Source organism: Mus caroli, unplaced genomic scaffold (assembly GCF_978045245.1).
Source record: "Mus caroli unplaced genomic scaffold, Mus_caroli_1 scaffold_6, whole genome shotgun sequence".
Classification (NCBI taxonomy): domain Eukaryota; kingdom Metazoa; phylum Chordata; class Mammalia; order Rodentia; family Muridae; genus Mus; species Mus caroli.
In genome coordinates this window covers 19,593,400-19,616,934 of record NW_028227261.1, presented here as the reverse complement: position 1 = coordinate 19,616,934, position 23,535 = coordinate 19,593,400, and the positions used below count along the sequence as shown (strand labels likewise).

Below are 23,535 nucleotides of genomic sequence, written 5' to 3'. Positions count from 1 at the left end.
ATTAACAAAAATTAGGGGAAATATACTTGGTGGTTTTTTGGTTTTGGTGTGTGTGATTTCATTTTTGAACCAGCTATCTCACAATATAGCTCTGTCTGACCTGGAACTTGCTTTGTAAAACAAGCGTAGCTTTGAGCTCACAGAGATACGGCTGTTCCTGCCTCCCAGTCCTAGGATTAACAGAGCTCACCATCAGCTATTAACTAATGTCCTTGCACTCGGGGCTCTACCTGAAAGTTAATTCATAGGGATTTTCCTAGTTTATCGAAATGTTATACACTTGGTCCAACTCCCTCTCTTTCTGTTTTAATCCTGTTAGGACAGTTATTTCCCGAAGGCTAGCCAAATCCATCACCTTACCCCATAGCATTCCCAATGTGCTGTGCAGTGGACAGCCCCACAGCAGCAGTAGTGAGCCTTTGGGTGTCATCATCCAGGTCTGTAACTAGAGCAGGAGAGTAGCTTACCTTACCTTCTGGTAGTGTGGGCTTCTGGGCTTCTGAGCAGATCTCTGCATGGCCTGAGTTGGCACTGGACTTGTTTTCATCAGCCTCCTAAATGCTGCCATAGCCACTCCTGACTTTCCCAATCACGCCTTTGATCCCAGTACTCGAGAGGGAGAGGCAGGTGGATCTTCCAGGACAGCCACCAGGGCTACACACACACACACACACACACACACACACACACACACACACACACAGGATTCATTACCTACCCAGAATTACTACTAGATGAGAAGAAATGCAAACCAAGACAAGAATCAATAGAGGAGATAAATAGTTAACTGACATATTCCATAGGGGAAAAGCATAGCATATTTCATAGTCATAAAAGTAGGAAAAGATCACTCGTGTGTGTCTGTCTGTCTGTCTGTCTGTCTAGGCAGGGTATCTCTGTAGCCTTGACTATCCTGGAACTTCTGCGGGCCTCTAGCTCACAAACCCACCTTCCTTTGCCGCCAGAGTGCTGAGATTAAAGACATGCCTAGCCCCCTCACTTTCTGATATTTTTAGTCAATAATCTAATAAATACATTCTTGAACACCTGCAAGAATAGAAATGCAAGAATTCTTGTGTAAGATCCAATGTAAACTTACCTTTTGGGAAGCTAAATTGGGCAATATTTAGTAGAATGAATACATGAAAGGGATGAGGTGTGTTTAACTTTGTTGGAGTGTTCAGAGGCCAGAAGAGGGTACCAAATCCCAGAGCTAGAGTTGCAGGCAGTTGTGGGATTCCTGGCCCAGTGTGTGGGTGCTCCCTCCGTTCTGCAGGCTTGTGAGGGCAGGCAGGCACTCTTAACTTCCTGGGCCATAGCTCTGCCCTAGGAGGAGTTTCCTTAACAGATAAGGTGAAAGGGACGTATCTACCCAGCTAGCCTGTGCAGTGTACAGATGGGTAAGTGTGCCTGTCTGCTTTGATGATCCATAGGACTCTTTTGCAGATGAAGTTCACGGTGGGGGGTGGGGGGGCAGGGGGTGGGGGGGTGCTCAGTTGGGATGGGCATTAGTTACAATTGTTTGTTCTAGTTGACGTTTGTGTCTTGGAACTCATTACTTGGTGCACAGACTTTTTCTTTATATCATAAAGCATCTAATATCTGAGCGCGCTGTTAGCATGCATGAGTGCAGTGTTCTCCCGGCACGCCAAGTCACTGAACATCACAACAGACAACTACACACATTTCAGTAAATGTTCTCAGCTGCCTCCTCATGCGACAGATAGCAGCAGTCTACCGCCCAGATCATGGGCATATTTATTACCTCACAGAGAAGTGGCTCAGCAGTTAAGAGTGCTTTTTGCTTTGTCACAAGGTCCGAGTTTGGATCCCAAACAAGAAAGAAGCCCGCTACCCCACAAATGCCTGTAACTCCAGCTCCAGGGGACCAAACCATCTCTTCTGCTCTCTGCAGGCACTGCACACACGTGGCACACACAGAATGCACATAAATAAAAAGCCGCTTTATTGTTCATCAATCCCTGCTTGCTGTTGTACAGGCATCCAGACCTCACCACCGTTCTCCTGCCTTCTCACCACAGTTCCTTGCCAGCCAGGCCCCTTCTCACATCTCCCTCAGTTCTCCTGCTTCCTCTACTTAAAAAGGCCTTTTTTTTTTTTTTTTTTAAAGTCCATTGGTGTTTTGCGTTCACATGTAAGTATGTGTGTGTGTGTGTGCGTATTGGATTCCCTGGAGATGGAGTTACAGGAAGCTGCCACGTGGGAACTCAGGTCCTCTTGAAGAGTAGTAGCCAGGGCTCTTAACAACTGAACCGTGCCCCCCCCCGCCCCCCACCCCAAAAGGCCTTTTTGATTACATGGTGTCTAGTTTCCTATTCATCCAAAGATACCTAAGTTTACCACATATACAAGGGCACTTTGCCACACAAAGGTATGAGTCATAGGGGTAAATGTCATATGAACATTTTGGGTGAAGATGTATTGTGCATAGCACACTGCAAAGGTGATATTAAGATGGAAATTTAAACCACGAATTGAATATATTGTTAAAGAAAGTATCTTCATTCTGTTGGCCTCAGCATCCACCTTCAGAAACAATTAAAAGTAAAGTAAACTCAAGTGATGGGGGAAATTACGATAAAATTAGAAGTAAACTGTGAACAGGGAGCTATAACTGAAGGTCGTTATGTAAGTACCAACTGAGCTCCCTCAGATGCCATCGTTCAGACAACCCTGTGAGCAGTAATGGGAAAGCAACGAGGGAAAACTCAGTGTGCTTACTTGGCTGCTTTTGGGAGAGAAGTCCCGCCTTTCAGCCGAGTCCGGTAGCTTCTTCTGTCTTTCTCAGTCATCCGTCATCGTGCGTCGACGTTGTCAGCCTGGTTCTCTGGCCTGATTCTCGAGGCTCATTCATGGCTTCACTGTGTGTGTGGTTGATTTTGTTGGTGGTTTTGGGGGCTTGTTTGGTTTGGTTTGGTTTTGGTAAGGTCTTACCTTGTAGCCCAGGTTGTTGTGGAATTTGCTGTGTTGACCAGGCCAGCCTAGAACTTGCAGCCAGCCATCTGCCTCTGCCCCTCAAGTACTGGAATCAAAGGTGCGCACCGTCGCCCCACAGGCTCCATTGTAGTTCTCTTCTCTCAGCTTTTCCTTGTTTCCTAGAGAAATTGACAGCTTTTCTTTTCTAGATTCCTATGGGAATTTCTAAAGTGAAAAAACCAAAATGTCAAGGGTATTTCCGCAGCCAAAAAGAACCCAGTCGAGGCCTGAGAATGTGAGGACACTGGTATAGTACCAACTGAAGGGCAGGGGGCTGAGAAGAGACCTCATGTGAACAGAAGCCCTGGGGGGAGAAGAGGGAGAAGCCCAGGTGTCTAGGGTGGGAACTCCCAGAGAATTCCATTACTGGAACATTCTACTCTGTTTATGTATAAGCCTGTGACAATGCCCTTGGTCCCACCTCAGCAGTGGTAAAGCACATAACACAGTTTTGTGTCACTTGAGTCCTGAGCCCTGGACTCTTTACACACTGTCTTCAAACTGGAGGATCAGTCACAGAGTCCCCAGTGATAGGAAGAGAAGGAGCCTCTTGTAATCCATACTTTCTCCGCTGGCAGCCGTACTCTCTTAAGTCTCATTATCAGATTGTGGCAAAAAAGTAAAATCTCTTCACAATCTAAAACAATTCACAGAAATACAGAAAAGTAGCAAAAAGAGTTTTATCATTGAACAAACTTAAGTGCTGGACCGAGTCCCGCAGGCAGCCTGGACTCGAGAGGGCCAAGTTGCCGAGAACTGCAGCCCTGCCTTCCACTCCAATCCGTGACTGAAAGGCAAGGACAGGCTGGGTGTCCTCCTAGCGCCTCGAGCCCTCTGCTTGCGTCTATGGAAGGAGTGAATAAAGAATCAGTTTGAAGTTGTGGCTCCTTATTCCATCCTGTGCCGATAGCAGTTGGCTGGAATTACCGTCAGTGGTAACAGCAGTAGCGGCGGTTGGCTTTTTGCAACAAGCCTCTTCTGTGTAGTCCACCATGGCTTTGAATTCCCTGGGTCCACGCTGGTCTTAAACATGAAATTCTCCTACCTCAGCTTCCATGTGCCATACCCCTAAACTGGGGTCTTCAGCCGTCTTGTCATGTTCCAACCTAGTTCATCTGAACTTCTGGAAGGTTCAGCAGCTGTCAGTTGCTTTTATTCTAATGAAAAGCAGAATCTGGGTCTTTATGACAGGCAGGCAGGTAGTTACTAGAGCCAGGCTCCTTCCTGCATGAAGAGCCCCATTGTGACAAGAGAGACGGTGGAGCTATGGAGGCAGCCTCTGGCTCTGAGTTACAGGGTTGATAAAAATTCACATCCCAGGGATGGAGATGTAGCATGGGTTCTCTAGGGAAATGCAGACACGTGACTGCCTGTAGCCGGGGGTGGAGAATGTTGAGTTCCAGGACCTGCCACACAGTGGCTTGTTGTGGATGTGAAATTTCAAACCTGTGGGATTTTATATGACTTTGGACTTTCATAGGCTAGGCAAACATTTTATTCTGTTGTTACTTTTTACATTTTACATACTTTGTGTGAGTGTGGCAGAGAGAATGTGCTCTTCCACCTTGTGGGACTTAAGAATTGAACTCTGGTGTGAACGTAACTTTTTTTTTTTAAGATTTATTTTATTTATATGAGTACACTATATCTGTCTTCAGACACACCAGAAGAGGGCGTCAGATCTCATTACAGATGGTTGTGAGCCACCTTGTGGTTGCTGGGAATTGAACTCAGGACCTCTGGAAGAGCAGTCATTGTTCTTAACTGCTGAGCCATCTCTCCCGTAAACGTAATTTTTATTAGCCTGATATAATTGTCCTCGCTGAGGCCTGCTGCCTCCATTTGCTAACCTAGGCCTAGTCCCGGGAGCTTCTAGCCTCTGTACAATCGTATCCAGATCTAGAGTGGTCCAGCCTCGGAGCCTTCCTGCTGATAAGCTCACCCTTTCTAGTTCTTTCTGATATCTGTTGACTGCTTAAACTCAGCTCTTGTGGCTCAAACTCCTCTGTAAGCTGACTGGTTCAATCTGGCTTCTCTCTCAGCCTGTGACTGAGTTGCTCTGCTTGGCCTCATACTAACTTTGGCAATGTGATCTAATCTTCTGGCTCCTTCTCATTTTCTGGTTTGGTCTGTCTTCACCCTGTCTCTGCCCAACTGCCTTGACAAACTGCCTCCTTCCTCCTTTTTGCACCCTCCCTCAGATAGCTTCCCTTTCTTCTCAGGAGAGTTGGGCAGATCCTGTTCTGTCAAATCTTTCTCTGATTCATCACTTTGTCTTCTGCTCAATTAGACATGGTGCTTCTTTCTACAAAGTAACTTTCCCTTCATTGTTTGGGTGTATACTAAGGGCATCTCTACTCCAGCCAGAGGGATAAAAGCGTGTGTGTGCTAAGGGCACCACAACTAGAAATAGTGCTTTTCAGTAACTAACACAACCTCCCAGTGTGATCAGTCTTGCAACATTACAATCTTCATACGCCCAGAAGAGGGCGCCAGATCTCATTACGGATGTTGTGAGGCACCATGATGTTGCTGGGATTTGAATCAGGACCTCTGAAGAGCAGTCAGTGCTCTTAACCGCTGAGCCATCTCTCCAGCCCTGGTCATCTGCTTCTTAAATGGTCTTAATTGAATGGCTCAATTTACTTAGTTTTGTCCCATTAGCATTTTTATGGGTTTTCACTATTTATTTTAAGTTTAAATTATGTTTTTAAGTTTTTAATTTTAAGTTTCAGTTATGTCTGTCATAGAGAAAAGTTACTTCCCCACCAATAGAATGTTAATATGAACTTTACAGTTTAACAACATTTAGTGGAGTGGATATGTAGGAAATTCAGTAGTTCGGTTTGCACAAGGGGGCTGGAGAGATGGCTCAGAGGTTAAGAGCACTGGCTGCTCTTTCAGAGGTCCTGAGTTCAATTCCCAGCAACCACATGGTGGCTTACAACCATCTGTAATCAGATCTGATTCCCTCTTCTGGTGTCTGAAGAGAGTGACAGTGTACTCACATACATAAAACAAATAAATCTTAAAAAAAAAAAAGAAAAGTTTGCACAAAAAGACTAGTACAGTAATGATTTCGATTCTTGTTTAAAATTCAGATAAAAATAACCCAATACAGCAACAGTAACATAAACATGAAATATATATGTAGCTGTTATTTTAAATATTAAAATGAAAATTGGCCAACATGTCTGTGGTATTTCCGACTAAGATGGCTTCCAGCTGTCTGTTCCAGCACAGCTGGCTACCATAGTATGATCTGCTCCAGTCCACGCTCCGCCCCCTTGAGCGGATTGCCTTCCAGCTTTTGTCAGACAGTTTGAGAAGTTTGTGCTGTGAAATGAAGTTGGTGGTGGGATTTCCTCCTGATTGGTTCTGACGCATTTGGAAGTGGAATTTGGACAAGTTTGAAGCCGCTGCAGAATGCTCCAAGCAGTGTTGAGAGAGGGCTGTTTCCATGTTAGCGGAGAAAGTCGGAGCATGGGTGTTCTAGCTTTGGTGAACGAGGAAAACTGGAGAAATGTATGGCTTCAAAATGGTTTTTACAAGTTTGCACAAGCCCTGAGATGTGGGTCTTATTCAAAGGTTTAGTCTGTTAGAGCAAGTTTCCAGGCGGCTTAGCTGACTAGAGTGAGAACTAGGAGCTAAAGCCAGGCTGAATTCCTGAGCTTAGAGAGCCACAGCCAGAGATTGGATCCTCACAGCAAAACCAGAGCCAGACCTTCTCTGGCCTTGAAATGCAGCGGCAGGCGGATGTTTGAAAGCTCAGGGCCAGCCTGATCTACACAGAGAGTTCTAAGCGAACTAGAGCTACATAGTGTGAGCCTGTTTTCGGGGTGGAGAGGAAGGAAGCTGACCAAGAAGCCAAATCCTTTCTACTGAGACAATGGGAAGGTGTCACAGGGCGTGCAATGGTTTGCCTAACTCACCAGATGCAATTCAAGACAGTTGTTTGAGTACTTGACGCACCCCATGGCTCTGACTGGTCCTTCGTGGTGTTTCCCACACACCAGGCCATGCCAGTGTCTGCTTCAGGTGCTGGGCACAGCTACCGGAAGGGTGGAGCTTTTGCTCTGGGGATTCCCAGCTAAGTGTCTACGTTGAGTCTCAAAATAGACTTGGAGTTTGACTCAGAGCAATACTGGAGCTATTGCTGCTTTGGTGATGCCCGGATGGGCTTTCCATGTGTGATGCCCATGCACTGGGGGATGTATCTGTGTGACGGTGACAGGTGGTGGGCCTGAGGTGCTGGGTATCCTGAGCTTGGTTTGCCGGGGAAGTACCTAGAAGAGTAGGGAAGCGGGGCTGGGGAGATGGCTCAGTGGTTAAGGGCACTGACTGCTCTTCCAAAGGTCCTGAGTTCAATTCCCAGCAACCACATGGTGGCTCACAACCATCCGTAATGAGATCCGATGCCCTCTTCTGGAGTGTCTGAAGACAGCTACAGTGTACTCATATGAATGAAATAAATCTTAAAAAAAAAAATAAACCAGAGTAGGGAAGCACACTGGCAGGTTTCCTTTGAGGATGTACAAGAGAGAATTACCTACCCCTGCTAACATTTGCCCAGTGTGCACCTGCCGGTAAGCAGGGGCCACGATGGAACAAAGAGGAACGAAGAGGCAGCCAGTACAGGCATGTGCCCCGGGCCCCCGGGCGGCTGTGCTCTGTGAGAGAAGTTTCTTGTTCTCCCTGCCCTCTGTCATAAAGCCTAGACCCAGCACCTACATGGTGGCTAACAGTCTTTTTTGTTTTTTGTTTTTTTTTTAACTTGAATTTCGTGGGATCAGGTGCCCTCTTTAGGCCTCCACAGAAACTAGGCACACACAGAGTAATTACAGACATACATGCAGGCAAGACACTCATACATAAAAATGGAAATAGATTTTAAAAAAAGAGAAAAAGAAAAAAAACTAAACAGGAACCAAAATAACTCTCTCCTCTTTCAGATCATTTTGCTCGGGTATTTGGTCAGGTGAACTGCCTGGCGTGATTGGAGAACTGAAAGCCACAGGTCAGCTATCTGAAGCCAGGATTCCTTCCTCTAAAGAAAAGACTTGACTTCACCTGAGAGCTCCTTGGGATGGGGATGTGCCAGGCTTTTAATTACTCTTTGCTGGATCTATGAGAGAGCCACCGTTATACAGTCTTTCTTACTGTTTTAACTGCCTCCTCAGGCTTTTGGGGAAAGTCATTAATAATGAACGGGAGGCCAGACGTGGTGGAGGATAGGTAGACCCAGGTTACCCATCAGCTGTTCAGAAAGGTCAAGGCTAGCTCAGCTGCATCAGACTGCCTCAAGGTAATAACAGTAATAGTGAAGTGTGGGTCTAATAACAATCAACAAATTATGGATTTTTGTTGTTACCCAACCCTTGATTCCAAACCCAGTGGTTATCTCCTAGGTTTAAAGAAGTTAGGTAATTTTTTTTTTTTTTTTTGGTTTTGTTTTGTTTTGCTTTTTGAGGTGATATCTACTATATAGGGTTGATGGCCTAGAAATCACTATGGAGACAGGCTGGCCTCACACAGAGATCTGCCTTCAGAGTGCTGGGACTAGAGCACTATACAACACAGGGCTAAGACAGTTAGTTATTGCTGCAGCAGTAGCAGCTTGGCTCTAGTCAAGCCAAGATGAAAAGTAAACTATAGCCCCCACTATGCACCCACAAGCCTGTTCTCTGTGGCTTCCATAGGTACCAGGAAGCCGAGTGTACGGTACTGCTTTGACCCATTCAGTGTGACACAACATTATAGAGTCTGAAGTCTATGTCTGGTTGTGAGTTAAATGTGGGAGAGCGCTGAACTTGATGCAGCCTCTGACTTATATTCAAAGCCTACAGAGCCTTCCGAAAACCCATTGGTTAGTTCCTTTATTCCATGGAGTTTTCTGTATGCATGTCAATGAATTACTTCACGAAAAGAGCTCTGGAGAGGAGAGAGTGGGTTTCCTTTGACCACATCACAGTTTGCAGAAGCATAAAATGATGACATGCGGGTTGCTTGTGTTTGCTGTTTTCTGTTATTGATTATGTACACCTGTAGAAATGTCTCTCATAGGCAGCAGCTGGGGATCTCCTGGCTTCTAGACTAGGAGCGCCAGCTTTCCCTTGCCATATCCCTTGCCATATCCCTTGCCATATCCCTTGCCATATCCCTTGCCATATCCCAGAATATCCCAGTGCAGCTTTTCTCCACAGATCTGCTGCTCAGCGGGGCTTGTTGAACATCCGCCCCGCAGAGGTCTAGCAGAGCCGCAGCCTGCAATGGTGTTTAACTGTAGAGCCACCTTCACCCCAGTTCAGTGTCCTGTGCTCAGTCTGTGTCTCCTCCTCTCTTTGAACTTCTTTTCCTTCATAGCTAATTGCTTCTCACTTCCATTTTGTCCCCATCCCAGCTCATGCAAAATGTATTCCACCCATCAGTCAGGGTAGAAGAGGGCCAGTCCTGAGGTGTATCTCTTACAGGGATATAAGTTCTTTCATTCACCTCCCAGCTCCACTGAAGAGATGCTCTCCCTCAGGCAGACCATAGACAGTAGCTGGTTGGCTTGCTGACTGTGGTCCCTGAAGAAAGAAGGATAAAGATAAATTGGCTTGAGGTTTGTGATCACAGATCTATAGTGTTTGTGGCATTTCTGTGATGGTGAATTAATTTTTGAGAGCTTTGAATGTCCCTTCCTTTTCCTTGTCCCCTAAAGAGTTTGTGTGCTAACAGTCTTCTGCTCTGGTCTTGCATATTCTGGTTATTTTTTTGTTAAGTGGCCTTCCTTGATTCTTCCGCTCATCTTCCAGACACTTCTGTCCTATCTGATGGCCCACAGGCTGCCTTGTGTAGTGTCCTAGCTGATGGCCCACAGGCTGCCTTGTGTAGTGTCCCTCTAAGGTTTGCTGCTTACTCTTGACAGTTAAATTGTAGATATATTATAGATTTCATACCCACGGATTGACTCATTCTGAGAGGTCTGTAAGTCGGATGACTACTTTTAAATCTTTTTTGTCTGAGTTCCTGGCTTTGGTCCTCTGCATCACCACCACCACCACCACCAAAAACAAGGCCTTTTTGAACTCAGTCTTCCATTTAGAATTTTGATCCAATGAAATCTACGGAAAAATTAACTTTTGTCAGTTTTCCCCAGTACCATGGAATCCTTGGCCACTGGTGTTGATGTTAACTGAAGGTGGGCATTGGTCCTAACCGCCTGCCCTAGAAAACCTTGCAGAGGGCTTTTGGAGCCTGATCCTGAACAAAATCTTGTCTTAGCTAACCTCATGCTTAAACTTCATAGTTGGCCTCAGCAGGGGATTAAGAAGTGTCCCTGGGGCTGCAGAGATGGCTCAGTCAAGAGCATTGACTGCTCTTCCACATGAGTTCAATTCCCAGCAAGCACATGGTGGCTCACAACCATCTGTAATGGGATCTGATGTCCTTTTCTGGTGCGTCTGAAGACAGCTACAGTGTACTCACATAAATAAATCTTTAAAAAAACAAAAGTTTAAAGAAGTGTCCCTGGTTAAGATGACACTGTTGCCTGGTAGGACCAGACCCAGGCTTAGACTTCTCTCCCACACCAGTCCGTGCTGTCCTAGTCTGATGTGCTGGGAACTCCAGTGTTTCCAGCCTCAGGTTTCCAGTTTGGAAATGCATGTGCAGATGAATCAGGAGCTCTCAACTCTGAATTTGGGGACTGAGAATGGTGACAGAAGCCTTCAGTCCCAGCGGTCGGGAGGCAGAGGCAGGTGGATCACTCTGAGTTCAAGACCAGCCTACTCTCCATAGAGTGCCAGGCCAGTCAGTGCTTCCTATTAAGATCTTACTTCAAAAATCGTCCGCCAAACAAAACTGTAGATTCTGGATGTTTAGATGAGGGATGCTGTGTGTCTCTTCTGAATCCCATGCCAGGTTCTTTGTGCCACACTGGAGTAACCAGGCTGCCGGTGCACATCTGAGTTTGTGGCTAGCGCACTTATCTTAGTGGCAGTAGCTGGACTGCCGAGTGAAAGTGTTCCAATGGCTTTCGTTTGACTCCTGGCTGCAGGTGAATTTCTGTGCTGCTGGGCTAGAATGCAAAGATGTTTTAGATCTACTAATCCCCAGCAGGAGTGCAGAGGTAAGTAAAAGGACTGGTCTTGTATTTCAGTGCAAACAGCTACCACTGCGCCAAAGTCCTGGAAGAAAACAAAAGAGCAGACCCGAACCCCAGATGAAGTGTTAGAAGCAGAGGCAGAGGTGAGTGACTGTCTCTCCTGAGACACCTTTCTTAAGATAACATTTTCCATTCCGATCTTGGTTTGTCAAGCACAGACTATGTCTACCGGTTCTGTTATTGTTGCTCCTCTTTCCAAATACCTCTTCTAGATAGTCAATGTGTGTAGTTAATTCTACCTACTTGAAAGTATGTGTGTGTAGGGAGGTTATTTTTGGTTTTATTTGTTGTGTGTGATATTTCTATATTGGTATGGATTTATGGATCCAGGTATATGTATGTGCATTAGGTGTATATAAACCGGAGACACAATATAAATGTTGTGTCTCTTCCTCTGTCATTGTCAACCATAATTTTGAGACCATCATCACTAGTTGCTAACCCTGGAGACTAGCTAGTATGTTGGTTGGTGAACTCTAGGGATATACCTGGCTCCTTCTTGAGTTCTGGGGACCCAAAGTCAAGTAGTTCTTTCTACCTTGCACGTAGTCATGCATTTTACCAACAGGCTACACTTTCTTACACGTTCCTGAAAGTACGATAATAATGACATTAAAATAGAGCTATTACTTTGGGCATGCTGTACTTTGCTAATGGGTAAAGGAAAAGGGTTGCTTACAGCTTGGGCCTGAATTGGGAAGAGAAAGTCTCAGCCTTGGAGAATTTCTCAATTCTCCATTGAGGCAGTTTTATTTATTTGTGTTTGTGTGACTGCACTTATGCCGTGGCTCATGTGTCAAAACAACATCCCATGGAGTCAGTTCTTCCCTTCTACCTTCATGTGGATTCTGGGGATCCAGCTCACCCCATCAGCTTTCAAGGTAAACATTAGCTAGTGAGCCACCTTGCTGCCTAAGGCAGATTTGGGTTTCTGATAAGCTCTTTCAAGCTAATAAAAATTTGCTAATAAATAAAAAACACTTGTCTAACAGTATCTTTTGTTGCTTCCTCTGTCACGTCATTTTCCTTCCATGATGCTCTGTTGATGTCACAGAAGTTGCCTAGCAACCACTAAAGAGGTGTGTGAGTGTGACTTCATTGTGCTTCTGAGGGACAAGATTTAGCACTAAGTTTGAGAGGTGCAAGTAGTTGGTGCCTACCTTGAAGCTTGACAAGAAAATGATGTTCCTACAGAGAATAAGATACTTCCTAGAGGCAGGGGAGTCGCACACAGTCCGGGTATGGCTCGCGCTTCACATGTAGATCCCTGCTGAGACTCGGCTGGGTTTGCTCCATTCACTTGTGTTTCCTTGTTGTCTTCTGTGCTCTGACCCCATTTCTCAGAGAATACTGAGTGGATGGAGCACCCACCATTCCTGTGCCTCCTTAGTGTGGAGGTCTCCAGCCCTGTTCGTTCCAGGTTGGCATAGTACATACTTGAGGTCTGTGGTTCCTCCCACAACCCCTCAGGCCTGGCACAGCCACCGGTCTGTCAGTGGGCGAAGTGTGGCTGTGTCCCAGTAACCTTATTGATGGCCACTGACATTTGAATTTGCATATAAAAAGACACATACCTTTATTGTTTATTTATTTTGGTTTTTCAGTTATTGCAAGGGTAAAAATTATCCTTAATTTGTCCAATTTATGAAAACAGTTGGTAAAGCAGAACCCTGCTTTTTTTTTTTTTTTTTTTTTTTTTGGCTGTAACCCTGTTGTAGCGTCGTGAGAGGCTGTGAGAGCTGACGAGATTCCATGTGAAGCAGCCACTGCCCTTCGTACCACACATTGTATAAAAAGCTTACGTAGCAAGGCCAGGAAGGTGGCCACATGGGTCAGGGGTGGCTGCTCCTCACAGCACCTACACAGGCCCCTAGCACCCACAGTGGGTGGTTCTTAGCCACCTAGAACTTCAGTCCTAGGGGATCTGGTGACCTCCAGCCTCCGTGGGCACTGCACTAATGTGAAAATGTGCACACGCGCGCGCACACACACACACACATAAATGATATATTTTTACAATACATAAAATATTTTCTCTTTTTTATGTAGTCTTCACTCAGAATTCTTAGTTCTGAGCCTTCCCTACAATAATGCCCATTAGCACAGTTTATTGAATACTAGATACTTTTGCCCTAATTTCCACTATGGTCTCACTCTTTCCTACTTTATTTTCTCAGCCTTTAAAAATAATGCAATTTGGGCACATCGGTGGTCAAGTGTGCCTTTAATCCCAACACTCAGGAGGCAGAGGCTGGTGGATCTCTGAGTTTGAGCCAGCCTGATCTACAGAGGTACTTCCAGGACAGCCAGGGCTCTACATAGAATTCCTGTCTTGAAAAACCATAGATAGATAGATAGATAGATAGATAGATAGATAGATAGATAGATAGATAGAATGTTCAGTCCTTTTCGTCAATCACTGGATACCCACTTTTCATTCTGACTTTTCTGTGATTGATAGGGAGTATTAATAATAGTGTTATAAATAATATTAGTGACAGTGTTATAATGGTATTCTTTTTTAAGTTTTTTTATGATTCATTTATGTGCATTGGTGTTTTGCCTACATGTGTGTCTGTGTAAGGGTGCTAAAACCCGGAGAGCTGAGGTTGCAGACAGGTGTGAGCTGCAATGAGAGCTGAGGTTGCAGACAGGTGTGAGCTGCCATGAGGGCTGAGGTTGCAGACAGGTGTGAGCTGCCATGAGGGCTGAGGTTGCAGACAGGTGTGAGCTGCCATGAGGGCTGAGGTTGCAGACAGGTGTGAGCTGCCATGAGGGCTGAGGTTGCAGACAGGTGTGAGCTGCCATGAGGGCTGAGGTTGCAGACAGGTGTGAGCTGCCATGAGGGCTGAGGTTGCAGACAGGTGTGAGCTGCCATGAGGGCTGAGGTTGCAGACAGGTGTGAGCTGCCATGAGAGCTGAGGTTGCAGACAGGTGTGAGCTGCAATGAGGGCTGAGGTTGCAGACAGGTGTGAGCTGCCATGAGGGCTGAGGTTGCAGACAGGTGTGAGCTGCCATGAGGGCTGAGGTTGCAGACAGGTGTGAGCTGCCATGAGGGCTGAGGTTGCAGACAGGTGTGAGCTGCCATGAGGGCTGAGGTTGCAGACAGGTGTGAGCTGCCATGAGAGCTGAGGTTGCAGACAGGTGTGAGCTGCAATGAGAGCTGAGGTTGCAGACAGGTGTGAGCTGCCATGAGGGCTGAGGTTGCAGACAGGTGTGAGCTGCCATGAGGGTGCTGGGAATTGAACCTGGTCCTCTGGAAGAGCAGCCTTTCCTCCCTTCCACCCCATCCTCCACCCTCCCAGGTTTCTTTTATAGCCTTGGCTATCCTAGAACTCACGTTGTGGGCCAGGCTGGCCTTGAACTCATAGAGATCTATCTGCCCGCCTCTGCCTCCCCAGTGCTGGGATTAAGAGGATGCACCGTCTCTGCCCGGCCCATAATGCTGTTATTTTGTCTGGTTTATTTTTTCTCTCTCCCTTTCTTAGAAAAGGCTTCATTTTGTAGCCCTGGCTGCATTGGAATTGTCTCAGTAGACCATACTGGCTTTGAATGCGCAGTGATGCAATTCAGCCCTGCTGCATCTGAATTGGGAATAAACAGTTGAGTTAGCACTGTTCGTAGACTTCATGAACTCCGTTTTGCTTGTTGAGTTTTTATTGGGTTGAGTCTTGTGGCATTGTGTGTCTCTCCTCAGTGATTCTGTGTGGCTACATTGTGGCTGTGTTCCCCACAGGCAGCCTGTGTTTCCAAGTGTCACCTTTCTTTCTTTCCCTGTTGGTTCCCTGCTGCTGGTTTTAGGAAATGGCTTTTACCCACACATTTTGCAAGGTCTGAAGGAAGGATTTTAAGAACTGTGATGTGCTTAGCTCTTTAGTGCTGTAGGGGCTTTGGCTCTTCTGGGTGTCCTGAGGTACCATGGTCCTGCCTGCTGAACTCTGTGAAGTCAAGAAAAACTGTCCTCAACCATCTGCTCTGAATAGAAAAGCGCAGCTCCAGTCCTTGTCAGCTTACTCAGAGCATCCTGGATGCTGGGTCCAGGAAACGCAGGCCAGCCTCTCAGCGGCTTTACCCAGTCTTCTTTTACCAAATGTTGAAAGTGGCCTACTTTTCTTAATACATATACATATATCATATATTTATATTTCTAGGCTTTTTTCTTGGAATTTGATGTCAGCATTTGAAGGTTTTGCTTGCCTTTTTTTTTTAATTTGAGACAATGTCTCATGTATCCCAGGCTAGTCCTCAAGTGGCTATACATGCTTATCTGCTACTGATTTTAGAAAATTTGCTATGTAGCCTAGGATGGCCTTGAATTTCGTGTGTGTGTGTGTGTGTGTGTGTGTGTGTGTGTTGTATACACATACGAGGATCTTTCAGTAGGATTTGGTTCTTTTCTCCTCCTACCTTGTCATCTGAAGAGCAAATCAAGTTTTGCAGTAAGCGCCTCTGCTCATGGCCACGCCCTGCCTGTCTGCTGTGTCAGCTTTGACTTTGCTGCGTTGGTCCTCGGCTTGTATAGAAGCAGATTGCATGTGACCAGTCTGTCCAGCCCAGACTCGAACTTCTAACCCTTCTGCTCCTCCTCCCTCGGGCTGAAATTCTTGACCTGAGTGGTTTCTTCCATTAAATATTAGCGGATTTTCCATCTTTCTTCCTCTTATATGTCGCTTGGTCATAGCATGCTTTGAACTTGAATTCTTCCACCTGTTAGCTCTATAACGGTTGCCTTGTTTTTCTTTTTTGATAGCGCGTGTGTGCGTGCGCGTGTGTGTGCACGTGTGTGTGTGTGTCTTGTTATCTGATGTATTGTAGGAACACATTGCTAGTATTTTTACATGTTAAAGAAGACATGTTTGAGATTACAAAATTGTGTCATAAATCAGGTGAGGTCACGCTTGCTCTGTGTGGGACAGACTTTGGCACAAGACTGTGGAGCATAGTGTTCTGTTGCATTAGCGCATTCTGTCTCCCCTGCTCCACATTAAAATGCTCAAGTGCCATTGATGTCCCATGGGTGCTGGTTGGGTAGGCTTGTCTTCAGAGTGTCCCCTTCAGCAGACGCACACCCAGGCCTTCAACATCCCACATAGCTAGGAGGTGATTCCGTGTCTCTTGACCTATAAGATAGGCTCCTCCAAGAGACAGTAAGTGGTTTATGTGTGTTCCTCATACACGGTCATGTTTCAGACAAGTTAATAGATTAATGCAAAGAGGAACTGTGGTCTCCTTGTAAAGTAGAATATGATTATCATCGTAAGACGTTTAATTCTTTAATTCCCCAAAACTCTGTTTCAAAGCTGGAGGCCTGCAGGCCTCTGTCGTCTAGCGCCTCTTGCTTGCTGACCAGCTGTGTGGCAAGGTCATGATGGCTTAGGGTTCTGAGCAGGACTACACACTCACTTCTTGGCCATCTTCTTTCAAGAACTAGCCGTCCTTTGCTGCGTGTGAATAGTAGCGAGAGGTAGATGGATCCATGAGTTCCAGCCTGGTGGTCTACACAGTTGAGTTCTAGGGCAGCCGGGATTACACAAAGAAACCTTGCAAGACAGGGCAGTGTTTTCATGCTAACCTTGGCTACATTGAGACTCCATTAGTCACAGGTGAGTGCCTTCCAGTAGCTGTCTGAACCCTGTGTCCCGTGGCAGGCGGGGAAATGATTTAAAACTTGTTGTTCTCTTGCCATGTGCTGAGTGCAGACACTGTCATCTTGAGTGGCATGCTTTGCTGTGTATATTGCATACAGTATACAATATTTATGTTGTAATGTGAGGTCCATCTTTCCTTACACTCTAGCCTAAAGCCGAAGAAGAGCTTGCAGTTGACAGTGTCCTGGAGCCTGAGCAAGAGAAGATGAGCCAAGGGTTTCCGTTTGAGAGAGACCCCTCTGCCCTGAAGAGAGTGAAAGCTGAGGAAGGAAATGGAGAAGAGGCTGAGCCTGTGCGCAATGGCGCTGAGAGTGCTTCTGAGGGGGAAGGAGGAGATGGCAACTCAGGCTCTACTGACAGCTCTGCTGATGGGGTCACCTTCCCATTTAAAGCAGGTAAGCGAGCTGTCCCTGGCTTCCTGTGTGCCTTCTCTGTTTCCCGTGTGGTCTTAACGAAATTCTTCACAGAGAAACCCTGATGGCAGGAGCTTCCCATAAGGTAAGGACTACAGGACAGGTAGGCTAACCCAAGGTGGACTTGCTGACTAATAAATCTAGAGTCCTATCAAAACTGTCACTGCCCCAGCACAGCAGCCAATAGGAATCTGCAGAGCAGGTTGTTAGAATTCAGGGTTTACAACCCCATAGGAAGAACAACAATATCAACCAACCAGAGCTGCCACCACCCCCAGCTGACAGGGACTAAACCACCAACCAAAGAGTACACCTGGAGGGAGGGACCCATGGCTCCAGCCACATCTGTAGCAGAGGATGGCCTTGTCGGGCACAATGGGAGAAGAGGCCCTTGGTCCTGTGAAGGCTCGATGCCCCAGTTTAGGGGAATGCCAGGGCGGGAGGCGGAGTGGGTAGGTGGGTGGGGGAACACCCTCATGGGATAGGGGCTTTTGGAGGGGGTAGCTGGAAAATGAAATAGCATTTGAAATGTAAATAAAGAAAATAGCGAATCAAAAAGTCAAAAGGAAAAAGAAAGAATTGAGTAAGACAAGTCTGTCGTCTTCACTTTGGTCTACAGGGTGTTGTAGTTGCATCCAGCGACCTGAAGACAGGCCTCCCCTTGCTCTGGATTCAGGGCTTTTGTCTTTCCCCTGTTAGTGACTGAACATGTGTAAGGACCAGCAGGTAGCGTGGGTGCACCTCACAGTGAGGAGTTACGCAGGATTAGTGAGATCAGAGGGTTGCATAGCTAAGACACCACGGATGCCTTTGCTCCCTGACCTGGTGGGACGGAGCTCTGTCTCCAGCACTTCAGAACCCAAATCTCGGACTGCTGGTTCCACAAGCCATGATTGCTATGGACTGCCATGGAGGGCCATACTGTCAGTATGTCCAGCTGTGACTCCTTGGATATGATCTTTGGGCTCAGTGGAAAGTGTTTTTCCTGTACCAGTGGAAAGTAATGTTCATAAGGCAGACTTTGAATGTAAAAGTGCTAGACTGGAGATAATCCAGGCCAGGGGGCTTCAAACTGGTAATTTAATTCCATTTTGGGGCTGTTAAATTACAGAGCATTAAGCAGTGGTACCCTGCTTAAAGAATAGCAATGAAACAACATTTCTACGATTTCCTGTAGGAAGAGAGGTGTAGCCCTGAGTCTTCTATCAGAAGTCATTGTCTCACTGAGTGGCCCAGCGTGTCAGTTCCCCTGCCTCAGCCTACAGAGGAACTGTTACAGCCAATTTCATAACTGTAGACAATTCACCCTGATCCATCCTGTCGCTGCCTGAATCCTCTCTGAAATGTTTTTGTAGTCAGGAATATTGGGGAACCCCTAACCTATACTTCCCACATTGAATTACTAATTTTCTAAATTTTGGTTTAATTTCAAATGCTTCTTCTGAGCTGTGTCACAGCCCTGTTTGACTTTTCAACAAAACCCACTCTGTACCCAGGCTGACCTTGACCTGAAATCCTTGTGCCTCAGCCTCCAGAAGACCTGGGATTCCAGTTGTGTGCCACTGGGCCTGGCATGTCGTGTAAGCACTGCTACCTTCAGTTGATGAGCTTGTCTAAGTCATAGTGTTGCCTTCTTATTGCACATCGAATGTAGTAACTGTTAAGCAAAACAGTCTTATATAAAAACTTCTTTTTTACACAGTAGGAGCAGTGTCTCCCAGCAGATCACTAAACACTGGTAGTGACCGCCAGCCTTTTCTTCATAATTATGATGACAGTGCTGTCATTGCCAAGTGACAGGGTCCAGCTATCTAGTGGCCATCTGATTTCCTTTGACCTTGTAATCCTTGTGTAGCAGTAACATCGGGAAAGGGATAGTTTAAATCCTAAACCCCAATAAGTATTCTACTTTCTAATAAATACGTATGACAGGGTTGGTTTGAGAACATCTTCATAATATTAAGAGAGTTTCTTGGGGTAGAAACCCTAAGAACACAGGGTCCAGCCTGCTACCAGGACATGATTGGGGCTATGAATTTCACATATAAATTTTCTGTAATAAAAGTATGGCTGGGGTGTCTTGAGAAATGGCTCTGCCCTTAAAAGCACATACTATCCATGCAGTAGACTAGAGTCTGGTTCCCAGCCTCCCCCTCAAACAGCTTACAAGTGCCTGTAAGTCTGGCTCCAGGGATCCATGCGCTGCTCCGGGCCTCTGCAGCCACTGCTCTCAGTACATAGCTGAGGAGCTGGGGAGGTGGCTCAGTGGTTGGGAGCACTGGTTGTTCTTCCAGAGGCACTGAGTTCAATATCAAAGCAACCACATGGTGGTTCACAACCATCTGTAATGAGATCTGGTGCCCTATTCTGGCGTGGGGGTGTACACGCAGCTAGAGCACTGAAACATAAAATAAATAAGGTGGGGTTTTTTTTTGTTTTTGTTTTTGTTTTTGTTTTTGTTTTTTTAAGCTGACATTTTTAAAAATAGAAGTGAGGTTAAATAGTTGATACAACACAAACAGAGGCAAGCCAAATTCTTGTGACAAAATGCTAGTTCAAAATTTGTAATAAAAATAGGAGCTAGGGCCACCCTGGTGGTCCACACTGTGACCCTAGTGCTCTGAAGCTGAGCTCCAAGGTAAAAATCCTGTTTCCAAAATGTAAGGCCACAGGTTAGGCTTCCTCTCTAGGATCCACTTAGTCTCTTCAAATTAGACTGACCGCAGAGATGAAAGTCCTCCATCTAACTGACTAGACTTTCATTGTCTGAAATAAACTATTTTTTATTACTTTCGGTTTTTTCTTTAAAGTAGCATTTCCCTATGAACAACCACGCGGCTGACCTTGTTTCCCCTGAAGCTAAAATCTTGTCTGGTTTCTTATTTCTGCAGCCTTCCTGGCTTCACAGTCCTTGTATGTCCTTGAGAGCCTGGATGGCAGGGTGGTGATGGATCCCAGCGGTAGGGAGGCAGAGGCAGGAGGATCTCTGTATGCCCAAGGCCAACCTTGTCTACAGAGCTCATTCCAGGACACCCAAAGCTACACAGGGAAACTCTGTCTTGGAAAACAAACAAAAGTGAGCCTGGCCACAGGCTCTGAGGAGGGTGTGGAGACAGTGCTGCCTACACCTTCCTTCCAGTCCTCATATGTAGACATTTGGAATCTATTCTTTATCAGCTGTCAGGATGCCTGTGCTAACTTTGATGCAGGGACCCTACCTGGCCTTAGGGGAATGAGCTGAGATCAGGCACTATATTGAATGAAGGCCAATGGCTGGTGATCTCTGGCCTTCTAGCTTTCTCTGACTGAACTGGATGCTTGTTAGCTTCTGGAGATGTGACACTCTAGCTTATTCTGTGGCTGAGAACCACTGGCCTTGGAGATGAACACATGCTGTCTAGCAGACAGCTCGCCAAGAGCCCTATTGCAGACCAGGCTAGTTAACTCCTTGTGAACCAGAGAAGAAAGAGAGTCACACAGGAAACCCACCCATTGGATGAAGCAGAAAGTGGCTACATCACTACAATTGGGTGGGTGCATGGATGTGTAGATGGATTGATGGCTCAGAGCCCCCCAAGCCAAACCATCATCTGTATTTCTCTTCTCTAGCCTTTTTATAGGTAAAAGTTCTTAGAAAATTACCTCATGGATAAAATGTCACACAAAATGGGAGTTCCGAAAGGATGTTGACATTAAGTTCAGAGCAGTGTTTCATTCTATGTGCTTGTTATAAGTTTAGAGCAGTGTTTCGTTCTATGTGCTTGTTATAAGTTCAGAGCAGCATTTCCACATGGCCTTGTCTTACCATGGTGCACACCTGTGGCTTCATCTTTGGACCTCATACTCTTCCCTTAATACAAACTTCATGCTTTTCCTTGTACACAGAGTTATTACAGGGACTGAAGAGATGGCTCAGCAGTTAAGAGCACTGACTGCTCTTCTGAAGGTCCTGGGTTCAAATCCCAACAACCACATAGTGGCTCACAACCACCTGTAATGAGATATGATGCTCTCTTCTGGGGTGTCTGAACACAGCTACAGCGAGCAGGCCAGAGTGAGTGGGGCAGAGCTAGCAGGACTGGAGCAAGAGCTGGAGAATTGCCTCAGTGGTTAAGAGCACTGACTGCTCTTCCAGAGGTTCTGAGTTCAAATCCCAGCAACCACACAGCGGCACACAACCATCTGTAATGAGATCAGTGCCCTCTTTCGGTGTAACTGAAAACAGTTACAGTGTACTTATAATAAATAAATAGATCTTTTTAAAAAAAAAAAAAAAAACCAAAGTTATCCCAAGGCTAGTCTCCTTTTATTGGAATATGAATGCTGATTTTATTTCTTAATATACAGCCCTTACTTAATGTTATGAGCAGTGGGCGATTCTGTGCTTGATTATATCTTTGTTACGTCTTTTTAGCAAAACAACTAAAACCAAGATTGTTTGAATCAAATTGAGAATTCTATAAAATTATTAATTCATCTAAACTGAATTAATTCATGAAAGTTCCTCTTTATGTTAATCTGCAGGAAATCTACTCAATAGGGTGGGCTAATACCCAGGAATTATTATATTATTTTAGTAATGACAGGAAAGACATATTAGCTACAAGAAGCAATCCTGAGAAGCCTCTTTGGACCGTTGCCTCATAGAGCTTACCCATTACAGACAATGCAAAAACAGTGGTCCACCTCCGGGAAGGCCACTATTAGCCTTAGCCTATCCTAGATGGCTCCTGACACTTTGCGTTTGCTTCTTTGTTTCCTTGAAGAGGTAAAGTAAATATTGAGGCAGGCTTGGGCAAATGGTTTCTGCTCATGCTGTTCTTTTAGAGTCCTGGAAGCCTGCAGATACAGAAGGCAAGAAGCAGTATGACCGGGAGTTCCTACTGGACATCCAGTTTATGCCCGCCTGTATCCAAAAACCAGAAGGCCTGCCTCCCATCAGCGATGTGGTCCTTGACAAGGTAAGCCGTGTGATCTGAGTGTTGAGTACAGACAGGTGCAGAGCAGGCAGCTCTTAGGAAGTGTCAGATCACAGGCATTAAAATATGTAATGCTTAAGAATTGGCTGGGCCCAGAATGTTAGAAGTTCTTTCTTTGAGGTCTTATTTCATTATGTATGAGGGTTTTGCCTGTGTGTATAAATACAGTGTCCAAGGAGGTCAGAAATGGGTGTCCCATCCCCTGGAGCTCTGGAGTTGAAGATAGTTGAGCCGTCATGTTGATGCCAGGCACTGAAACCCCTGGTGCCCTCCAAGAATAAGTTAACCTTCCTGCCCAGCCTGCTCTTTAGCCCTGGGTGACGGTTTTTAAAATAGATTAGTGTACGTGCTTCCTGGGGCTCTCTTCTGACTCAGTGAGCTTGCTGGGAGTTGGAGGAAGCAAGGCTGCGTTCACAGAGCATCCCTGGCTCTGAACATAGGGAGTTAGAGCAGCAGCCAGGAGGGTCGGGAACCAGAGCGGGAGGTGTTAGATGATGAGACTTAGTAGCAGACAACATAATTCAGATATTGTTTATCTCAAAACTTTCCCAGTAGTTATTCAAGTCCCAATAGTGATTATTAAAGTCCCCAGTCCCGGGCGGTGGTGGCACATGCCTTTAATCCCAGCACTCGGGGGGCAGAGGCAGGAGGATTTCTGAGTTCGAGGCCAGCCTGGTCTACAGAGTGAGTTCCAGGACAGCCAGGGCTATACAGAGAAACCCTGTCTCGAAAAACTGAAAGAAAGAGAGAGAGAGAGAGAGAGAGAGAGAAAGAAAAAGAGAAAGAGAAAGAGAAAAAGAAAAGAAAAAGTCCCCAGTCCTTTGCATAGACTTAAAGCCTTCTCTTTTGAGGTGGTTTGGTTGGTTGGTTGGTTGGTTGGTTTTTCGAGACAGGGTTTCTTTGTATAGCCCTGGCTGTCCTGAAACTCACTCTGTAGACCAGGTTGGCCTCGAACTCAGAAATCCTCCTGCCTCTGCCTCCCGAGTGCTGGGATTAAAGGCATGCGCCACCGAGCCCGGCGAGTCTCTTTTGAGTTTTTAATGCGTATTTATTATTTTATGTGTATGAATCTTTGCCAGCATGTATGTCTGTGTATCACATATGAGCCTAGTGTCCATAGAGGCAAAAAGGAGCTGTCAGATCCCCTCGGACTGAAGTCACATATATGTTGAGTTGCCATGTAGGTAATGGAACCTCAAGTCCTCTTCAAGAGCAGCAAGAGCTCTTGACACGGAACCATCCCTCTGTCCCCATCACCCTTCCTCTGTACAGGTGGTTTATACGGTGCGCAATAAAAGTTAGTGCAGTACGTACGGGCTTGTTTATTATGTAGTGCATAGGGGAGTGGG

General features: G+C 45.9%; 1 protein-coding gene across 30 annotated transcripts in view; it reads left to right on the top strand.

Annotated features, from left to right (window-relative positions):
- Eif4g3 (eukaryotic translation initiation factor 4 gamma 3) overlaps positions 1 to 23,535 on the top strand; it is a 212,567-nt gene that overhangs the window by 142,130 nt on the left and 46,902 nt on the right. For all 30 annotated transcript variants that reach the window (XM_085838779.1, XM_085838778.1, XM_085838802.1 and 27 more), the window contains 3 exons: positions 11,141 to 11,229; positions 16,943 to 17,189; positions 22,035 to 22,168. In XM_085838779.1, the coding sequence (XP_085694905.1) occupies positions 11,141 to 11,229; positions 16,943 to 17,189; positions 22,035 to 22,168 (470 nt within the window). The remainder of the gene's footprint in view (positions 1 to 11,140; positions 11,230 to 16,942; positions 17,190 to 22,034; positions 22,169 to 23,535) is intronic.